Here is a 22,730-nt window from a genome sequence, read left to right as displayed (position 1 = left end):
GCTTTATCTCCGTATTCAACTAGGATCCAGCAAAAAAGGGAGCCGGCGGAAATGTAAGATTCGAAAAGTCCATTCAATCTTCAGGAATTCTTCCTTGTACCCCCCTAAAGATGTCCTGACATGGGGGATCAGTATGGGTACCTCCGATTTGGGCTGCTGAAGGAAGTCGGGGTTTTTAATAGCCGCGGCAGGTGCATAAATGCGGCTTTAGAAGAAGGGGTGAAGAATAGCATTTAGATTTTTTTTTTTAAATAAATAACTATTTCCATCAAATTTGGGTACATGAAAATGGGTGCAAGCATATTTTTAAGTCCCTAAAGTGTTTTTTAAAAATTCTTCAAAAATGCACCTGCTTCTACCACCACCAATGAAGAAAACACCTGCAGGATACTTGGGAACCCCCCTGGAATCTATTTAACTACTTTAGGATTTTGTCCCCCATACTTTTTTTTTTAACCCCAAAATTAAACTTAATTTTTTGGGGTGTCCCGATTTTTTTTTTTTCACTTTTTTTGACAGACCTTACTGTTAGGGGACATTAGCAGGGGTGCAGGCTATTTTAAGCCTGCACCCCTAAACCCCAATTCTGCAGTTTTTTTTCGCCATGTATTACATGGTGAAAACTTATCCCCGTTTTTTTACAAAGATTTTTCACACCTGCGATAAGTCTTTGTAATTGAATATGGGGATAATTGAAATAGGCGAAAATGACGTCATCAGCGATAATTTATCGCCAATAATGGGTTTTCGCTCCAAATTGAATACGGCCCTTAGTCTGGATTTTGCACTATATAATATTGAGATAAATACCGAAAATGAACAGAAAAATGGTAAACACAGCCACTATCAGTAAACATAAAACTCGTTCCACTGCACCTCCTACCTCCATTTTCTACATTTTCCATCCTAACAAAACAGTAGTGGGCACCAGCTAAAATTAGAGAAGTGCACTTTGACATAATATAAACCAAACACATTTTTAGGGACTTATCCCAAAGAGAACGAAAATTGTGATACTTAAGAGAATAAACATACAGTTATCACTTGAAAATATTGGAAACAATTGTTCCAATATTAATATACTCTGGGTACGATATTAGCGCCCATGATCTCATTTCAGTATGCGATAATGCGTATGAATTAAATTGAACATGCAGGGACACAGGCTCCGAACCCTTCCCTGTGATGTGCTCAGAGTGATCGCATCGACGGTCTCTTAACTCTTCTAGCAGGAATTCTGCGCATGCGCAGTCTACTGACCACGCATGTGCCGCAGCCATGACCACGCATGCGCGGCACCCATTGCCGGGGAGGGTTTCCATAGCAACCCTCTCACAGTAAATTTTGCGAAGTGTATCCCATGGACTACAGCAGCACAACGTCATCTTCACATGGTGTAAACTGTGGGGGCCTAGCTTGGAAATGCTGACATGCCAATAGAATCCTAAGGGGCTTGCGGCTGCTGTCGGAAAAGGAGGGTCCGCAGAAGATATCGGAAATATCTGCTGCGATCCTTCCAAAGTACATCTGGGGGATACTTAATATTTGCAAAATATGTCACAAATATTTAATGAGTTAAATAGGTCCCATTTATCAATGTATCTTTGAGATATAATCCCCCAAAAAACACGTGTTTTCGGGGTTAACCACAAATATTTAGTAGTTGTATGAAGGAGATACCTACTGTGATCTCTCCATTCCCGCCGGCAGCCGCATCCCCCATAGGTTTCTATGGGGGATTGATGCTGCCAAATTTATCAACATCTGGAATGCAATGCATTCCGGAGTTTGGCCCCCACGGCTAACGCCATACGTCCCGACTGTCCCACATTCAGGACAGTCCCGTTTTTCTGGGACTGTCCCTCTGTCTCACCCGCGGGCGCAGGATCCCGCGGTGGGGGGAAGCATACATCACTGCTCTGCATAGCAGAGCAGCAGGTATGTAGAGTGAGAATAGATGCTGTTCCATACTTGCCTACCTTTATATTTGTTTTCCCGTGAGATGCCCAGGTAAGACAAGCAGGAGGGTGGCGACAGGGGGTGGGACCTGATGATTCACTGCATTAAGCCCCGCCCCCTCACTGCAAAATGCTGCGATTGGCTCAAATTTAAATAAGGGGTGGAGCCAAATAATTGAGGCAATGCATGAGGAATTGCGTCATTAAGCCCCGCCCCCTGCACGGAGACCCGCGATCGCCGCAAAATTTCTCCCCATTCCTGGGGCAGCCCAGCATCTTGGAGATGCTGGGCATGCCCCTTAGTGATGTAAACGGGGGCGTGCCATCAGCCCACACCCACTTTACTATCAGATCACGGCCACTTTCCGACACACGGAAGTCCCGATTCATCTGGGACAAATGTTGGGAGGTATAGCTAACGCTGCTGTAGCCTATGGGCTAAACCACGCATAATTAGCTGGCGGAGGGTTCCCGGCAATGGCGGTCGTACATGTGCTGTCAGCATGATGGCGACTGAGCAGCAGGCCCATCACTAGCTCTCCCGCCACATTGCAGGGACAGGGCTCCGAATGTCCCTGCATGTCCAAGATGATACACCCAGGCGCTATGATCTCATAATGTGATGCGATCATGGGCAGTAATGTCATGCCCAGATCGCATTGCAATAGCGATTATTAATAAATGGGGGCCACAGTATTGTCAAAAAAACGCCATGTGCATGCTCCTGAGTGATAATGTGACAGGTGGCTACTGTGCTCTGAATATCGTCTTTCAGCAAAACTGAAGCAAACATATGTTGGCTGTTACATATAACAGTGCCATGCACACTATTCATTATTATTATAGGATATTAGCTGGTCCGCACTGTGCACTGTGTGCTATGCAGGTCAGGAAGATTCAGCAGTAGCATCACTGCTGCAGGCAACCTCCAACCATGAAGTGCGCATGCGCAGTGGCCAGGACGTTCCCGTTCCTGGCACATATGTTGTGTGCGAGATCTGCCGCCGCCGCCGCCGCCACCATCATCACCAGAGCATCTGCCGCGAGATCTCGCGATACTGCCCGTCCTGGCAACGCATGCGCGGTGAGGACGGTGAGTCCCCGGGAGGTGCAGGTATTTAAGTACCGTTTACTATCGGCAGGAATACGGTTACTGGTTACATGGCTCAGTGCATTTTAGATATAAAGCTTATATGCATACCTATATATATATATATATATATATATATATATTAATTATTGCTTGCCAGCTAATGATATGATCTTTCTTGCTGTCAGGTCGGTGACGTGGTTTTGGAGCACCTGCAGCTTTAGTACAAGCAATCATCATAGTTTTCTGTGCATCAGTAGCTGACATTCTCTATGTGATGCTGCTGAGATTGCATGCACTCACAGTGTTACAGGGCCCAGCACCAAATAAACAGGGACTAACTGTATCCTATGGGCCCACAGTACTCTGAGGTTGTCAGAAATATACTGTTCTTATTATTATTACACTATTATTTATTTAGTGCTGACCAAGCAGCTGAGTAGCTAGATGCAGTCTGCGTGGCGGGGACACAGAATAGCCATTTATGTGCCATCATTAGCAGCTTGGTATTAGCTGGGCAGTGTATACAGGTCTTTGGCTTCTTCCTGTAGAAGGATCCTTTATAGAATTTATAGGGATTCCACAGATATTTCTGTTTAACAAGTTTCACTATTATTCAGGTTTAAAGCGTTTAGTGAATACAGCCCCATAATAGGCTGTAAAAAAGTCACATTTATGACAAAATAATAAACAATTCCCTGTTATTGAAGCAATGATGTATCAGTAATGAAAGGGTAATATAGATGAATAAAAACAGTGCTATATATGGCAGAGTACAAGGTCTTCAGCTGTCACAGTAGGAAGTTCTACAGCAGCGCATCTCAAATCTAGTCCTCTGGTTACACTTTTGCCGGTACACGCGCATTAACCCGGGTGTAGACTATGGGCCTAATTCAACAGTGCACGCAAGTTTATCGGGAATCTGCGCATGTGCGCTGGACCCATTCTGCGAGCGAGCCCTTGAATGTCTCTGTCCGCCCCGTTCTCCTGGAGTGGCCAACCAGGGGGTGCATGGACGTACCCAGTCTGCTGGGCTCGCAATCCGGCCAGCCGGAGTAAGCTGAGGCTTACATAGCTGGCCGGCTGACGCCGTCCACCATCGCGACCACCAATGGTTGCGATGGTGATCCCAGCCTGCGACCTCCCAGCCTGCCTGCAGCTTTGCAATTGCGATCCTTGCTGAATCTGGCCCTATGTGTGAAAGGGGCCAACCCGGGTCGGAGTACTGGGTCCACGACCCTGCTCTGTACCAGCGTCAGGGTCCGAGGCTTGGGAAATTCGCGGGTTGAATGACCCGTTTATTTCCTGGGTCGTCAGTCTGAATGGTGTATAAGGGGCATATTTACTAAAAGTACATTTTAAATCGACGTGTAACATTTACTAACACTTAAAAAAACAAAACATTTTCTGTTAGTAAATGTGTGATTTAGCCCCAGAAACACAACATCGATTTAGATTGATTGAAAATATACCCCTAATAGTGCATGTTTTCCATATATCCTTTCTGGAGCGCAGGTATATTCATTACTGACTGACACATTTTAAAAGATCCACCTATGGGCTGCAAACAAAAAACTGCAAGTCCGGAGGTACTGTACCGTGCAATTGAACTCGTGGCTACTTGAATTGACCCCTCAGTGCAGGGATGGGGAACCTCAGGCCCGGAGGCTGTATAAGCCCCCCGGAATCATTTGGTGTGGCTCTGTGAGCTTTTTTCTGGTAGCCTCATCTGGATAGTAGGGTGCCTAGAATGGCACTCTGCAGACTGAATCTACGCTGCCCTTACAGCTCCCTGGAGCATCCTCAGGATGATCCAGGCATTGCTGTAATCACCGGCGATTGTGGCCTTGCCCTATATGACGTCACATGGAGGGGGGCATGGCCTGCACCAGGCTCTCAAATAGTGTTATATATATCAGAATGGCCCTTGGCAGAAAAAAGGTTCCCCACACCTTCCTTAGTGTGTCCTGAGGATAGTATTTGAGAAGCATTGCTCTATGGTATATCTGAAAATATAGAATAAATTATATCACCGTGCTATAACATATCTGAAGCAGCTCAATGTAAGACAAATACTAATAACTTTAAAGTGAGGGCTAAAATAAATAATTAGGTGGCACCTGTAAAAAATAAAAGTTGGTTAATAAACTATATGTTTCTAGCTCCTTATGGAGAAATTGTGGTGGGTCCCGGTATTATTGCACTCGCCCGTGATGTTGGTATTTCCCTATCTCCCCCTATCTTACCCTGTCTTGTTCCTCCGGTGCCACTTACCCTGCTGGTGCCACTACTTCCCCCTGCATTAACATTGGGAAAATAAGAGGTATATTACACATGGCTGTGTTATTTTCCAGAACCTACAGTTCTTGCTCTGTCCAGGCATTAAATACTAACACAGTGACGTTTTCCTTTCATACTTCCAAAATACTGACATAGGTGATTCTCAGCTATAGGTGAACCTCACATGATCTCCACGGTACTTCTAGATTAGGGGAGAGGGGTTTGCAACTAAAACTTTAATTTGTGGGTGGACATCGTTTAAACTAATAAAGGAGTATATACAGTATTTTGGCCCTGGAGTGAATTCATCCACCAATAACTGGATAAAGAAGATGTTAAGTGAAAATTCTTATATAAAGCATGCTAGTAAATAGGAGCATATGCTTAATTTGTTTCAACTGATTCCCAGTTGTTACATAATTATCCCATATACAGAGGTTCCCAAACTCCACCATTACAGTCCAGGTTTTAAAGTTCTACATGCTTGAGCCCAGATGGTTAAGTCAAATTGACTGAGGTACTAATTAAATGACCTGTGCTCAAGCATGGCTATCCTTAAAACATGGACTGCAATGGCAGAGTTTGGAAACCTCTGCTATATGATTTAAAGCGCACTCTGGTCTGCTGGTCAAGATCATACATAAGTTCCTGTGCAGTTTGAGCTGTTGTGACATCTGATGATTAGATGAGGGCCGAGTTACAGGGGTGATTTTGACCAGTGAACACTCACATGCAGTTTCATCAGCGGCGTATCTATAATGGGAACAGGGTGTGCGGGGAACACGGTCCCCTGGGTCCAGGGGGACCCCGCACCGCACACCCTGCACCCATAATATTACTTACCTCTCCGGGGTCCCGCGTCGGCGTGGAGGTCCGGCGCTGTAAAACGACTGGAAAATGGTCGCGGCGGCCATTTTCCCGTCGTTTGCGCATGCGCAGTACAGGGAAAATGGCTGCAGCGGCCATTTTCCAGGTGACCTGTACACACAGTCAGGTGCATAAATATTGAGACATTGACAGAATTTTCATATTTTGGCCTCTATTCACCACCACAATGGCTTTGAAATGAAACAAACAAGATGTGCTTTAACTGCAGACTTTCAGATTTAATTTGAGGGTAACTACATCCAAATCAGGTGAACGGTGTGGGAATTACAACGGTTTCTATATGTGCCTCCCACTTTTTAAGGGACCAAAAGTAATGGGACAAACTAAACAATCCTAAATCTAACTTTCACTTTTTAATACTTTGTTGCAAATCCTTTGCAGGCAATTACAGCCTGAAGTCTGGAACGCATAGACATCACCAGACGCTGGGTTTCATCCCTGGTGATGCTCTGCCAGGCCTCTACTGCAAATGTCTTCAGTTCCTGCTTGTTGTTGGGGCATTTTCCCTTCAGTTTTGTCTTCATCAAGTGAATTGCATGCTCAATTGGATTCAGGTCAGGGGATTGACTTGTCCATTGCATAACATTCCACTTTTTAACCTTAAAAAACTCTTTGGTTGCTTTTGCAGTATGCTTCGGGTCATTGTCCATCTGCACTGTGAAGCGCCGTCCAATGAGTTCTGAAGCATTTGACTGAATATGAGCATATAATATTGCCCGAAACACTTCAGAATTAATTCTGCTGCTTTTGTCAGCAGTCACATCATCAATAAATACAAGGGAACCAGTTCCATTGGCAGCCATACATACCCACGCCATGACACTACCACCACCATGCTTCACTGATGAGGTGGTATGTTTTGGATCATGAGCAGTTCCTTTCCTTCTCCATACTCTTCTCTTACCATCACTCTGGTACAAGTTGATCTTTGTCTCATCTGTCCATAGGCTGTTGTTCCAGAACTGTAATGGCTTTTTTAGATGTTGTTTGGCAAACTGTAATCTGGTCTTCCTGTTTTTGAGGCTCACCAATGGTTTACATCTTGTGGTGAACCCTCTATATTCACTCTTGTGAAGTCTTCTCTTGATTGTTGACTTTGACACATATACACCTACCTCCTGGAGAGTGTTTTTTCTTGATTTGGCCAACTGTTGTGAAGGGGTTTTTCTTCACCAGGGAAACAATTCTTCTGTCATCCACCTCAGTTGTTTTCCGTGGTCTTCCGGAGTTGCTGAGCTCTCCGGTGCGTTCTTTCTTTTTAAGAAAGTTCCAAACAGTTGATTTGGCCACACCTAATGTTTTTGCTATCTCTCTGATGGGTTTGTTTTGATTTTTCAGCCTAATGATGGCTTGCTTCACTGATAGTGACAGCTCTTTGGATCACACCTAGAATCAACTCCAGACCTTTTACCTGCTTAATTGATAATGAAATAACGAGGGAATAGCCCACACCTGTCCATGAAATAGCTTTTGAGTTGATAGTCCCATTACTTTTGGCCCCTTAAAAAGTGGGAGGCACATATTGAAACTGTTGTAATTGCTACACCGTTCACCCGATTTGGATGTAATTACCCTCAAATTAAATCTGAAAGTCTGCAGTTAAAGCACATCTTGTTTGTTTCATTTCAAAACCATTGTGGTGGTGAATAGAGGCCAAAATCTGAAAATTCTGTCAATGTCCCAATATTTATGGACCTGACTGTATATATTTTTAAAAGGTAATACAGAGTTTCGCCTCTAAAAAGATCGCTGCTTCTAATCCGGCTGCAAAGCTGCATGTTCGCCATATCGGAAACTTCTACATTCAGGAGCTCATTCAGACCCACTCGTAAGTTGCAGCCGCTCGCTGGCAAAAAGGGTCCGGATTTTTAAATGAAGTGCTCGCACTGCGTCGCGTAAGGACGCCCACTATGTTTTAGCTCGCAAGTGTATATAGACGCCCCCTTGCCACTCGCAACACACGTCATCTCCGGGAACTGTAGGATTAATCGGGACCATCGTGAGCCATCGGAGCTGCTCGCAGCCCTTGACGTTGCCTTAATCCGCCGCAAGCACAGCGATCAGTGCGGCCTGAAATACATACAGGTGACGTGACCAATGACGCTACTTTGCTAATTATGCACGCCCTTTAAACTGCATTTTGGCGGCCTGACACGCCTGCGTCCGCAACACCCCTAGATTAGCGAACATCGTCTGCAACGAGCGGCCGCTTGCTAGCGAGCGGGTCTGCATCAGGTCCTTAGTCTCTAGGCTCTGCAGCTGCCACTTGTGGCCCCACATGATAACTATAGAGTTTATTAGATTTCTCATTTCTAAGTTTAACATTTGATATAATAGTATTTTGTGTTTACCTTTCCACATATAAACCTTTTTGACACATCACTGACACGATACAAGAATGGACACATGAAACAGTAACGTGAAGCTGAGATAGAGCTAATGGGGACAATTCCGATTTGCACCTAGTTGGCCGTAATTACATTCTTATTCTGTGCACAGGACTGTATGCCGAGTTGTATGGATTTGTGCGACCGCACCTCTCATACCCCTGCGCTTGATTTCATAGTGGTCATCATTATCGGTGCAATCGGAGAGTGGTGTTATGATGCGCCCATCACTCGCAACCTGCCCCAAAGCCCTACTTTACGCAGTTAAGGTGAGTACACACTGGACGATATTTTACACGATTTGCCCTAACCCTCCCCCCCCAAGTGACCCGGCAATCCAAATCGAGTAACTTGCAGGGTTTAACACGGGAATGATCCGTGAAACCCTGCAGTGTAAACGGTGTGATTCAGGTAACGATGACCTGGAGCGCGCCGCATGCTGGCCGATTGTCCGGCTTCAATGGCGCTTGGAGATGACTTCAGTGCAGACCCAGCTCCGGTGTGAACGGCAGCAACTCAGGAATATCCTGAGGCTGGGCAGGCTAAATTCCGTGTCTGATCCGGTTTGGAACCCTGGACTTGATCCAGAGCCACTCGCTAGATGTGATCGCTCGCACGATGTGTATGCAAATTGCATAGGCAGTGCAATCGCACAGCAATGCATTAGCACGCCCAGTATTTCTTAGAGAGCAATCACATAGTGTATGCAGACACCCACCAGCCTGTTTTAAGACACCCACTTGTGCACGTCATGTCCAGGAAGTGTATGCAACCATCGGTACATCGGATGTTATCGCAGCGCTTGAGGTTGCCCATACCCTGCCGCGAGCACATCAGTGTATAAACAAGCCGGGTGACGTGTACTATGATGCTGTCTTATAATTATGCACACCTCTAAAACGCCGTTGAGATGCTCAGGCACCGCCTGCGTTACCACCTACAAACGGCTTCCCTAGTCACTCACTATGCTGGGCTATCTATGTGCAGCGAGTGAACGCATTGTGAACTTTCGCTAAGGTATGTGCATGCGCACTGCGATGTATACGCATACACACACTGCATACACACTGCATACCATTGGCAGCAGCGAGTGTATGCATCTTAGCGAGCGGTTCTGAATCAGGCCCCCTGTTCCAACCTCCAGATCAGACCCGGAATTTAGGTATAAAAGCGGTACAGGTATTACTTTCTATATCTTACTCAGAGCTGAATCAGGCCCTGAGTGCTCACACAACAGAAACTCCACTGTCTGGGTATTCTGTACATTATTTTGGGGGGTTGGAAGCTGTAGGTGGACTGGCCATGCTGAGATCTTTGTGGGTAGCTGTTGGGATCACCTAATTGCCAAATCAGGTTAGCCCATCTCTTCAACTCCCAGTTATTGATTATATGACTGTATATCATCAGTAACCCGGAACACACATGAGTAAATGCCCCCATACATCAGCAATTGGCTGGGCGTCTGCCTCTTGTGCTGCGGTCTCTGGGCCTGAATCAGGGCGGGCGTTTGGTTTTTTAATTGCGGCCTCTTGGCCGCTTTCATAGCTGTGGGTTACCACCCACAGCTTATGCGAGCGGCCATGATGATGGTCGCGTTGGTCAAGACCACCTTGTGGTAGGGTCTCGTGGCCGCAAGCCCCAGAGAGCTTTCGGCTCCAACAGAGCCGGAAGCTCTCTCACTGACATCACCAGCGAACACCTGCCGTTTGTGGGCGGCCTCACTGACATCACCAGTGATGTCTCTGGGCCTGATTCAGAGGCATTTGCAAAAAGCGAGCGCTCGCTCTGAATCAGGGCGGGCGTTTGGTTTTTTAATTGCGGCCTCTTGGCCGCTTTCATAGCTGTGGGTTACCAGTGATGTCAGTGAGGCCGCCCACAAACGGCAGGTGTTCGCTTGGGAACGCCTCCATTTGTGAAGCCACCCCCCGGCCACACCTACAAAAGGGGTCGAGCTGTCGATCAACATCGACAGCCACCCCTTTTGTAGTGAGTCCTGGAGCAAACGCTTTTTGCGCTCGCTCCGGGTTCCGCGCACGCGCAGTGTGCACGCCACGCGCATCGACCCGGCGCATCGACCCGCCACTGGCGCATCGACCCGGTTGTGAGCGCACAGCGCTTGCGACCAGGTCTGAATCAGGCCCTCTGTGCGTCTGCATTGATTAGCATATTCTCGCAGCGGTGGGTTCCTTGCTGTATCAGGCCACCCGTATCCTCTGGTTCACCACTATCTAATGTTGTTTGGATATTTATTTATTTATTGTCTATTGTACATTTTTATCTGCAGCTGTTTATATCTTTTTATTTATTTTTTATTTGTTTTGCACTGATCTCTTTATAGTGGAGTGTGCACGAATTATACCTAGTATATTACTATTTTATCCTTTTAGTAAATATGTGCTTTTGATACAGTTATAAATGTGTATGGAGCATTGGATATCACATGATATATAATGAATACGCGTAATACGCATCGGGAACAGATGCTGCAGTGATTTATGGGCCTGATTCAGAGCCGGTCGCTATTTGCGCTCGCTCGTCCAGAAAATAGGGGTGGCTATTCAAATCAACCGTTCGCTGTTTGCGGTCTGTTCACGCCTCTAGGTCTGAACGAGCGAACAAAACTTGCGTTCGTTTTTTGGGAAACTACGCCCCCTGGCCGCTCGCATCCTACGTCATGTCCGCTATTTATTAGATTAATCGAAGTACATCGAACAGCGTATGAACTGCTCGCTATTCTTGTGGTTGGTGTTTGCTACCACAATTTTGCGAGCAGTTCTGACTATAAAATAACCCAGTGACGTGGTCAATGACGCTGCTGTTTTAATTATGCACACCCATAAAACGCCCGTTTTAACCTTTAGGCACGCCTGCGTTCGGATCTCCACTCCCCGTTTTCAAGCACCTTCCCCTGTTACCACCCACATACGCCTCATTCTGTCACTCAAAATAGCAGGCATTCGCTATTTTGCGAGCACACGATTTTCGGCCGCACTGAGTGGTTCGCGCATGCGTATTACGATCCGTACGCATGCGCAGTTGGGCAAACATCGCTCGGAGCGAACGAGCAGCCACTTGCGTCCGGCTCTGAATCAGGGCCTATGAACCCTGTAGCCACCGTCCAAGTCTGTTTAATCTTTTTTTTGGGGGGGAGGGGAAGGGTTGGAGGATGTGGTACATTTTCCTTTAGATTGGGAACTGGGGGCCTCATTCAGAGATGGACGCTAATGCTATTGCTGCTGCGATTTCGGATGGAATGCAGCTGCAAAAATATGCTATTGGTTCAAAAGATTACCCTAGTATAAGCACGCCCACTGCTGCCTTCTTACCTGCGTACAACACTGCTTACCGGCGTAAATATCGGTAACATCGATGCACATCGAGCGGCTATCTTGCCCTTGCGGAAGGTCTGACTAGCCACAGACTCTGCAGTTCTCCTGACACGCAGAGAGCTCTCATGCTGCTTAGGGGATAGCAATGGCTAATTTATTGCCGCCCATGTAACAGCGTTTATACGGTCAGACACGCCTGCGTTTTTCCAACCACCCCCGTTACCACCCCCAAGCGCTGACAGTTTGTTTGTGTCCAGATTTGCAATGTGACCGCTTATACGCATGCGCAATGGCGAACAATTGCTCGGTTTGCGTGAAAATCACTGGAGCGTTCATCTCTAAATCAGGCTCTGAGTATTTCAAGTAGACAGTATAGGCGTGGGTCCATAAATAAAACAATGTTACTAAAAAACCATGCACGACCTCACCCCTTGGATGTAATATAGTCTGTGTACAGAGAAGGTCTGCACAAGGAATTTAAATGGATTATCTCCTATACTAATAGTGTTTACATATGCTATTAAGTAGAAGGCACGTCAGGCAAGCTGCATGTAATAACTGTAACAATGTTATCCATCTGAAAAAGAAAACAGAGTCCTAAAATGAACTTTTGATCATTTAATAATGATTGGGGAAAAAACATACTTTCCTTTGTATGTACTGTAGCTATCATTTTGTTGTTCAGTTTTGTTAGAGTAAAAAAACAAAATAACGTAGGACCCAACTTGGTAACATTTTTACTTATGAAAAGTAATGCCAAAAGCTCATTTGTTTTTATATATGAATGGGTTTTATTTTTTTCATGTATTTTTTATTTTGTTTATATTTTGCTTGCTTATTGCTATCACAAAAAGGGATTATTATTATTATTATTATTTTAGCTGCAAACAAACACAACAATTTTGAAAATTAACGATTTTAGTAAATGATTTTCGGTTATTTTTTCAAGGGAAAAATGAATGAAAATCGTTTACTAAAATCGTTTACTAAAAATGATTTTTTTAAACTACAAACGATTTTTGTAACTTTCCCTTAATGAAAATTGTTGAGTTGGTCAGTATGACTGAACTGCAAACTACAAACGTGAACGCGCATGAACGATAATCGTTCATCATTTTAACTCAGAAAGTGAACGATTTTTTTCAACGGTTGAACGATAAACGATATTAACGATAATCGTTCAAAAAATCGTTGTGTGTGAATGCACCTTAACTATTTGAAATTACCTTATCCATATAGTACATTGCTTATCTTCTGACTGTATTCACCCGTGCAAAGTACAAAGAACTGTATATTTTACAGCCTGTTCACAAGAAAATGACCCTGACCTACAATATTAATTCTTAAAACGGTGCCATTATACTGTATCTGCCGTTTATTGTGTTGATTTCATTTCCTCTACTAAGCAGTGTGTATAAGACAGTTAGTCAGGCTGTGACAGCCATAAGTGTTACTATGCACAGGAAAGTGGAAATGTGTTAGTAAATAAGAGAGAAAATAAATGCAAGGGACGATTCTCTAAAAGCTACAGTAGTACTGTTTGTAACACAAAGGTGCCTTATCAGGCACAAGGAAGAGGTGTGTAGTCCTGATATTAACTGTCAGTGGGAGGACCTTAGTCCCTGAAAGACTGCTCCCAGCCATATGCAGATAGGGGGGGGATCAGTAGGAGCTGTTGTTTTGGGTTCTCCATAGCAACAAGAAGAGGATACTTCGCCTTCATGTGCTCTGTAACTGCCAGATGCAAACAAACAGCTTCGCTGGCATTTTACTGCACATCAGGAAAGTGATGAGAAGTGACCACTAAAGTCGCACATTGCAGTTCTATCATGTGGTCCTGGACTGAGGTTTTGGCATGGAATGTGGTAAGTTACAGTCAGACCTTATACTTGTTAATAGGGTCATTTGGCCACGTAATAATAGCCATAGAACTGTATATAACAAATGTAAATATAGTCTTGTCAAGTAGCCCTAATATCAGGAATATGCAAAGTTTTGGGGCTCATGTACTCCTATTCCTCACTTGTTAAAGCACACTGCCAGTCTCATATATTGTAATGGTTAATAGCTGAGGTGCCCATGTGTGAATGAGCCTGCATGGAAGGCTCTATGACAGTAGCATTTAGCTTTTTATGCTGTCTGTACGGTTCAAAGTCTCTGTTCTTGTGCTGTTTGTTTAACTTTATGAAGGGTTCTGCAAGCAAAATATACAGTAGTTATATGCTGATCATATTCCTAATTTTATCTGTTATTATCTATCTATTTAGTTATATTGTCCTATTGCGTTTGTGGTTTGCTTGGCTGTTTACTGTATACCATCTAAAAATGAAATTAAGAAGATATTCAATAGCACATACAAATGTATTACACCGTGAAAGAAGACATAAAGAAAGATCACTAGTACCAGCACAGGTTCACACAAACATAACAACAACAACAAAAAGTCAATAGTCAACCACAAATACTTTATTGTAACAAACCAACATATTATAATATAAAGCATGAGGCCGCCCTGCACTGTACAGGGTGGAAATGCACTGGCCAGTGCTAAAGTGTGTGTGTTTATCTGTCCATGAGGGAAAGATCACCTTTCTAATGCTGTCTTGTGACTCCTCCCTTATTGCTTCATATAATGACCGTCCTAATATAGCATTTGTAATTAGCAATTAAGGGGCCTATGTTTCAAAGCTTGATGTGAGCTAAAATTGTGAGATATATATCACCAACCAATCAGCTTCTAACTTACATTTTGCAGGCTGTGTTTAAGAAATGATAGTTTGGAGCTGATTGGTTGGTGATATATATTTCACAATTTTATCTCACATCAAGCTTTGATACATATGCCAATAAGTTCAGATGACCTCTCCTTTGTTATTTGGGATAGTTAGAAGAAGCACAGCTTTGCAGTGAATATGCTGGGGAGAGAGGCCAAACACCAAATGAAACTGCTTTTTTTTCCCTGTCTGCCATTGCTTCAGGCATACAAGGGAAACACAATGAGGAAAAGTAGCCATTACTGTTGGTATTCATAAAGCTGCATACACACACAACGATTGAGTTAATGAACGATATTAGTAAACGATTTTCTACCTTGAAAAAATGAACTAAAATCGTTTACTAAAGTTGTTCATTTACTATGTTCATTTAAATGTAATGAACGATTTTTATGAACTACAAACGATTTTTGCATATTAACTTAAATTCGTTGAGTTGACAAGTCTGACTGAACTACAAACGACAAACGTGAACGCGCATGAACAATAATCGTTCATCGTTTGACTCAGAAAGTGAACGATTTTTTCAAACGATTATCGTTAAACGATATCGTTTAACGATAATCGTTCAAAAAATTGTTGTGTGTATGCACCTTTACTTGCCGCTAACATTTACAAGCAGGTCAGTGTTTTTAGTTTTAGTTATGTTTCATACATTTGCAGCATACTAAATTATTTCAGCCCATATTCCTTGGCATCCTTTTCTTAACACAGGGCCTGATTCAGAGCCGCTCGTAAGCGGCCGCTCGTTCGTTCCGAGCGATGTTTGCCCAACTGCGCATGCGTACGGATCGTAATACGCATGCGCGAACCAGTCAGTGCGGCCGAAAATCGTTTGTTCGCTAAATAGCGAATGCCTGCTAATATGAGTGACAGGAGGAGGCGTATGTGGGTGGTAACAGGGGAAGGTGCTTGAAAACGGGGAGTGGAGATCAGAACGCAGGCGTGCATAAAGGTCAAAACGGGCGTTTTATGGGTGTGCATAATTAATACAGCAGCGTCACTGACCACGTCACTGGGTTATTTTATAGTCAGAACTGCTCGCAAATTTGTGGTAGGAAAAACCAACCACAAGAATAGCAAGCAGTTCATATGCTGGTCGATGTACTCAATCTAATAAATAGCGGACATGACGTAGGATGCGAGCGGCCAGGGGGCGTATTTTTCAAATAAACGTCCGCAAGTTTTGTTCGCTCGTTCAGACATGGAGGCGTGAACAGACCGCAAAGAGCGAACGGTTCATTTGAATAGCCACCCCCTTTTTCTGAACGAGCGAGCGCTAATTGCAAAATCCCAGCTTTGCCGATCCGGATCATATTTTGGTGGGGATGGGCAAATCAGGGAATTCCAAGATGTTGGATTTCACTGATCCTCCGACCCTGGGGATTGGGGAATTGGCCCAATACATCGCAGATGTATGGGGGCCTATAGATGTGAGAGGGGCGTGTCCAAATTCAAATCTAAATTGCGGTGTAACCATAAAAGCTGTCCAGCATATATGGGCTACATGCAAACGCAACCAATATTTAACTTGCATGTAATAAAAATTATTATTTGCAATCCTTGTATTGCGACATGGTTTGTCCAGGTACCAAGTTGTTTTTGCTTTGCCCACAACTTGGAATCTGCACCTTTTAGTGCAAATACAAATGACATATGCATGTAACATTTATTATTCAGGGTAGGGAGAGAACATCAATAAAATTTCTATTACTAATACCCCTTTTCCACTGGCCAAAATACCCGGGTTATTGCCGTGTCAACCCGGGTAGTGGCTCAGTGGAAAAGGCTCCTAGGAAAAAATCCCGGTTTTCTTCCTGGGTATCGAGCAGGGTTTTTAACGGATAAAACCCTGGTCAGGCTCAGTGGAAACTGGTTACCCGGGTCTTTCGACCCGAGACCTGCTTCCAGCATGGTGATTGGCTGGTATTCGGAAGCTGTGTGTGTGACAGCGGACACCGGGGAGGGAGAGATTACAGCCTCCCCGTATGGTCCGTTCCGGTTTTTACCCCATCCCCGTTTCATACGGTGAGGCTGTAATCTCTCCCTGCCCGGTGACAGCTGTGACATCATAGCCTCCCAAAAGCATAACCTTCCACTCTCCCCAGGAAGGACCCCCGCCCCCGGTCGATGGTCTACTCCGGTCTGGCATTCAGGGGAGAGCTGGAGTTTCCAGGGCTTGGTGATGACATCATCCCCAAGCATCGGTACTGCATCTGTGTGCAGTGTGAATGGCGCCGACCCGGGATATTCTGAGGTCGGCGCCGACCCGGGATATTCTGAGGTCGGCGCCTCAGTGGAAATGGGGTAAATCCCGGGTCTGACCCGGCTGGGAACCGTGTTCCAAATCCCGGGTCAGACCCAGGATTTTGATGGAAAAGGGGTATAAGACTTTTGGTGCAATGTTTAAACAAATATTTACATTACTACATGTATTGTGTCTGTTTTTACATGAGATTACGTTACATTCGTAATTGTGTATATACAAATAGCACAAAATGAAACTGGGTTGAAGCTAAGACCACCACCTTTTGTGCAGTGCAAAAACTTTGTGTAAAAGGAGTACCCTCCTTTGTACTATCTCTAGCCCTCCTTTTAAAGATGCACTTGCCTAGGCAGGGTTGTGTTTTATCTATTTTCACCCCAATAGCAGCACAGAAGCAAACAGTGCATTTTCCAGATGGAATTCCTTAACACACAGCAGCAACCTTATGTGTCTCTGCAAAAGCTGATTTCTGGGCCACCTTGTATTCACATGTTAATTAGGTGAGATTGTTACATTCTTCAGTTTGTGCACATCATTAGCACCAAAATCAAATTTAATTTGTAGCTAATGAAAATGACGTAAATGACTGTCTTTAACCCTTTTTATTAATGTTCACATCCATGGGCACTGTCTTGTTTTAGCCTTGTACACTATAGGTCTAATTCAGAGATGGATACAAAGTGGCTGTATTTGCGGGAAGCTACGGCAGCCAGATTTACTACGTTATGCTAATGCAGGTTTCCGAAGGGCTATTGCAAGGATTCATATGGGTTCAAGAGGGAAGCCACACCGCCCACTATTTTACAGTGGCTGTACTCGCAGATCTCTTGCGTGTGACCACAGCGTAGCCACCCAGAGACGCGCATTTCACACAAAGGGTTCCAGCCAAGGTCCGCGTGACTCAGAATCAGCCGAAGATACCTAAAAAGGCGTACATTGCTCCTGCACATATTACATCGCTAAAGCTCGCTATTTGCGGAACGTATTATAAGTTGTATCCAAATCAGAATCAGGTCTGATGCGCACACAGAAAATGGAGCATTTTGCACTTTTGATCCCTTGATACATTGCGATCTCGTGCGCCACTACACAAGTTGCCTTGTGGGCTCAGAAAGCGCAGCGCAGAGGGTAATAGCTCAACTAAAAAGCTGACATGGGGACTCTTTCTGATTGTACACGCAAATCGACCATAATTGCTTGCACATTGGGCCTGATTAAGGGGTGGACGCAATGTCGACGTCGGACATAGTGGATGTTTCATCTCTTGTACATAAGCGGCGGCTGTGAGGCGCCGGAGGTGGGCGTCTCTGTGTACAAGTGCAACGACGTTCCACCTCAGGCCCATTATGTGCATGGAGCTTATTGAACATATTTGCGGTCGGCACACTCCTATCCGTATATTAGGTGGAAAAGGTCAGTCTGTAACCAGGTCTAAGCACGTGTACCCATGGCATCGTCGCCACGTCTTCATTGATCTTCGCCTATGTGAACTCGCCCTGTTACACCCTTGCGCCCTTTCAGTCACAGTTTGCTTACAATGAATCGCCTGTAGCTGCATACTGTACATTTGTTCCAGAGCGTGCGCAGAGCAAAAAATACACAATATACGCTATGTATATCTATCTCTGCTGCATAGTCTTTAAAAGATAGGCATTTTGGGTATCTATGTACTAAGCTTTGGAGAGAGATAAAATGGACGGAGATAAAGTACTAACCAATCAGCACCTAACTGTCACAGGCTCTGTTTGAAAAATGATAGGAGCTGATTGGTTGGTACTTTATCTCCAAGGCTTAGTACATAGACCCCTTTGTTTGGTATGACGCTGCAGTACATTTTAAATATAACAATCTCACACATAGGATTGTTCTGTATATCACAAGTAGAGCCAGGTAAAGTGTATCAGAACATTGTCATTTTAGCCAAGTTCATGACCTAATCTAATCTATAGAATAGTAATTACTTTACATGATCTTTCAAAGAGAATTCCTGAGTCATTGGAGGTATACAAGTTCCTACACCAAAATTCACCTGTCTACTAGCTCCAGGCAATTCTATTGGTGATAACTGGTGAGACTCTATACCTGATATACATAATGGGTGCTGGGCATTTACTTCCTGTCCATAGATGTATCAGGAGTGCTACCTACAACTTCGATTGGTCTAAATATCAGAGCAAAGTAGGAAAAAGAAGAGTTGCTATGGCTACAACTAGTTGTATAGTTACAAAGGTTACAATTATCCTTACTTTGAGAGACCCTCTGTGCACCAACATAGCAACCATTGAGGTGCCCTAGGGCAATGGTTAGAAACGTCTGTACAATGTTTTATGAACGTTGGCTGTTGGGAGATCTAGCACATACAAATTGCTGTGAATGTAACAAGCATTCTTCAGTGCAAAGAGAGGAATCCAATATATATTTACCGTCTTCCAGATAACAGAAATGGAACCACCTTGCGGAAGGAGTTTCATGCAAATGTTGTGTGAGAAGTACAGCCCAGAAAACTTCCCGTACAGAAGGGGACCTGGTGCTGGAGTGCACGTCCCCCCTGGACCACAGGTGTCACCAATGAAAGGTAACTAGCACTCTAGTAATGATTGGGTGATAGAACTTTACCTTATCTGTTGTACTACGTCACAAGCAAAATGCAGTTTTCAGACCATTGATGCCCACACATGGACAATTCTCAACCTGACCTGAGAGCCACATGGCCGGGTGACTGTTCACTTTGGGTAGCTGACAAGATAGGAAAAAAAAATCTGTCCTATTGTCTCTCGGGCTGAGCGGCCTGATCGGTTCTGGTATCACAAGGGCCTGATAGCGTGGGGGTAATATGAGCGCATACAGCTGCCATGCCTGAGAGTGATCCTGTGGCTTTCAGTGCAGTCATTCGCTGGCATTGCATATCGGGCCAGTTGCCAGCTCTTACAGTATTTTAGATTTAGACCCACTTAATAATTTCAAGTTTGTGTAAGAAAAAGCCTAACTAGGTCAGCAGAGACAGTGTAATGGTCAGCATTACTGCCTCACAGCACAGAGGTCGTGGGTTCGATTCTCATCATGACCTTAACTGTGTGGAGTTTGTATATTCTCCCTAGTGTGTATGTGTGTGCGCATGTGATAGGGTAAGCTCCACTGGGGCAGGGACTGATGTGAATGGCCAAATATTCTCTGTAAAGCGCTGCGGAACATGTGTGCGCTATATGCAATAGCGATTACGCACGCGGTTCCACTGCGATAGTATGTTAATCCATTGTGATCGCCATGCCGATGCAGCATAACATAAGGACGCCCACTTTACCTTACACACATCCTTAATGTTTAGCAGGACTGCAAAACCATCGGTACAATGAGTACCATCGCAGCCTCACGCACCCTTGTACAAGGTCAGACCTTACACATGAATTGCTAACCCCATCGCACGCTATAAGTCCTCAAGCTGCGAAAGGCATCGCAGTGGCTAATTTATGCACGCCCCTGCAACGTGCCCCCCCCGCACTGGCACTTCTGCGTTTCTCCGACCACCCCCCGTCACCACCCACAATCAGCACTTCCTGTCAATCACTCTGTGATGGGTCTCCATAGTCACTGTGATTGCAGTCCCGATCGCAGTGGCCGGCTCGCACACGCGCACTGCCATGCATACACATACGCATGAGTAGTATGCAACAATCGGACGAGTGCGTGCGTAATTGCAGTTGTGATCGGTAGAGAATCAGGCCCAGAATTCACACCTGCCACAGCTTAGAACGTAACATTACCAATGGGTAAATCAAAGCATTTAATTGCAGAGGCTTATCCAGTCAACATTAATGCAATCACAGAGAATCACTCGTACTGACAATCCATCATTTACTGGGATCAATGAAAGGGAGGACTCCTAATGATGATATATAAATATATATATATATATATATATATATAGCCACACACATGCACATTTATAGAAAATAAACACAAAATCAGCATTCAAAGTGCTATGATGCAGCTTTTTCCCACATCAAGGGCCTGATTCAGACCCGCTCGCGAGCGCACAGCGCTCACAAGCGGGTCGATGGTCCCACACTGCCTAGCGCACGCCGGCTCCGGCGTGCGTATGCGCGAGACCCACCCAGCGACAGGCGCTCCTTTGCTATGGGTCTCTCATCAAAACGGGGCGGCTGTCGATTGTGATTGACAGCTCGCCCTGTTTTGGAGGCAGGGGGGGTGGCTGGCCAAACGGAGGCGTTCCCGAAGGAATGCCTGGCGTTTGGGGGCAACCTCGGTAGTGAGCTTCCTGCTTTATTAGAGCTGGAAGCTCACTGGGGCTTGCGATGGACGAGACCCTACCATAAGGGTCTCGTCGCAAGCCCGATGGTCGCGACCATCACCTGGCCGCTCTCAAAAGCTGTGGGTGGTCACCCACAGCTTAGCGAACGGCCAGGAGGCCGACGCAAAAAAAAATAATGTCGCCCTGATTCAGAGCAAGCGGTGTGAAAGTTCCATTTAAAGGCTCAGGTGCACACAGATATATAAGTGTCACATATCACATCACTCAGCACAGTCTGCCATATACAGACTCAGGAGCACACAGATATACAGGTATCACATATCACATTACTCAGCACAGTCTCCTATATACAGACTCAGGAGCACACAGATATACAGGTGTCACATATCACATTACTCAGCACAGTCTCCCATATACAGACTCAGGAGCACACATATATACAGGTGTCACATATCACATTACACAGCACAGTCTCCCATATACAGACTCAGGTGCACACAGATATATAAGTGTCACATATCACATTACTCAGCACAGTCTGCCATTTACAGACTCAGGAGCACACAGATATACAGGTGTCACATATCACATTACTCAGCACAGTCTCCCATATGCAGACTCTACAATACAGGTGTCACATATCACATTACTCAGCACAGTCTCCCATATACAGACTCAGGAGCACACAGATATACAGGTGTCACATATCACATTACTCAGCGCAGTCTCCCATATACAGACTTAGGTGCACACAGATATACAGGTGTCACATATCACATTACTCAGCGCAGTCTCCCATATACAGACTCAGGTGCACACAGATATACAGGTGTCACATATCACATTACTCAGCGCAGTCTCCATATACAGACTCAGAGGCACACAGATATACAGGTGTCACATATCACATCACTCAGCACAGTCTGCCATATACAGACTCAGGAGCACACAGATATACAGGTGTCACATATCACATTACTCAGCGCAGTCTCCCATATACAGACTTAGGTGCACACAGATATACAGGTGTCACATATCACATTACTCAGCGCAGTCTCCATATACAGACTCAGGAGCACACAGATATACAAGTGTCACATATCACATTACTCAGCGCAGTCTCCTATATACAGACTCAGGAGCACACAGATATACAGGTGTCACACAGATATACAGGTGTCACATACCACATTACTCAGCGCAGTCTCCCATATACAGACTTAGGTGCACACAGATATACAGGTGTCACATATCACATTACTCAGCACAGTCTCCATATACAGAGTCATGAGCACACAGATATACAGGTGTCACTTATCACATTACTCAGCACAGTCTCCCATATACAGACTCAGGAGCACACAGATATACAGGTGTCACATATCATATTACTCAGCGCAGTCTCCCATATACAGACTCAGGAGCACACAGATATACAAGTGTCACATATCACATTACTCAGCGCAGTCTCCTATATACAGACTCAGG

General features: G+C 44.9%; 1 protein-coding gene across 4 annotated transcripts in view; it reads left to right on the top strand.

The window, feature by feature from the left end:
* Positions 1 to 2,956: 2,956 nt before the first annotated feature.
* TBCEL (tubulin folding cofactor E like) overlaps positions 2,957 to 22,730 on the top strand; it is a 60,217-nt gene continuing 40,443 nt past the window's right edge. The window contains exons 1-3 of one of the 4 annotated variants that reach the window (XM_088458743.1): positions 2,957 to 3,051; positions 8,783 to 8,872; positions 19,406 to 19,547. In XM_088458743.1, the coding sequence (XP_088314869.1) occupies positions 8,819 to 8,872; positions 19,406 to 19,547 (196 nt within the window). In that variant the 5' untranslated portion in view covers positions 2,957 to 3,051; positions 8,783 to 8,818. Of the gene's footprint in view, positions 3,073 to 8,782; positions 8,873 to 13,686; positions 13,798 to 19,405; positions 19,548 to 22,730 lie in introns of those variants that run through there. The other 3 variants (XM_088458745.1, XM_088458746.1, XM_088458744.1) reach the window with 3 other exon arrangements.

Source organism: Taudactylus pleione, unplaced genomic scaffold (genome assembly GCF_031769625.1).
Source record: "Taudactylus pleione unplaced genomic scaffold, aTauple2 ptg000848l, whole genome shotgun sequence".
In the NCBI taxonomy this organism is placed as follows: Eukaryota; Metazoa; Chordata; class Amphibia; order Anura; family Myobatrachidae; genus Taudactylus; species Taudactylus pleione.
The sequence above is the reverse complement of the archived record's forward strand: the minus strand, read 5'-3'. Positions and strand labels throughout refer to the sequence as shown.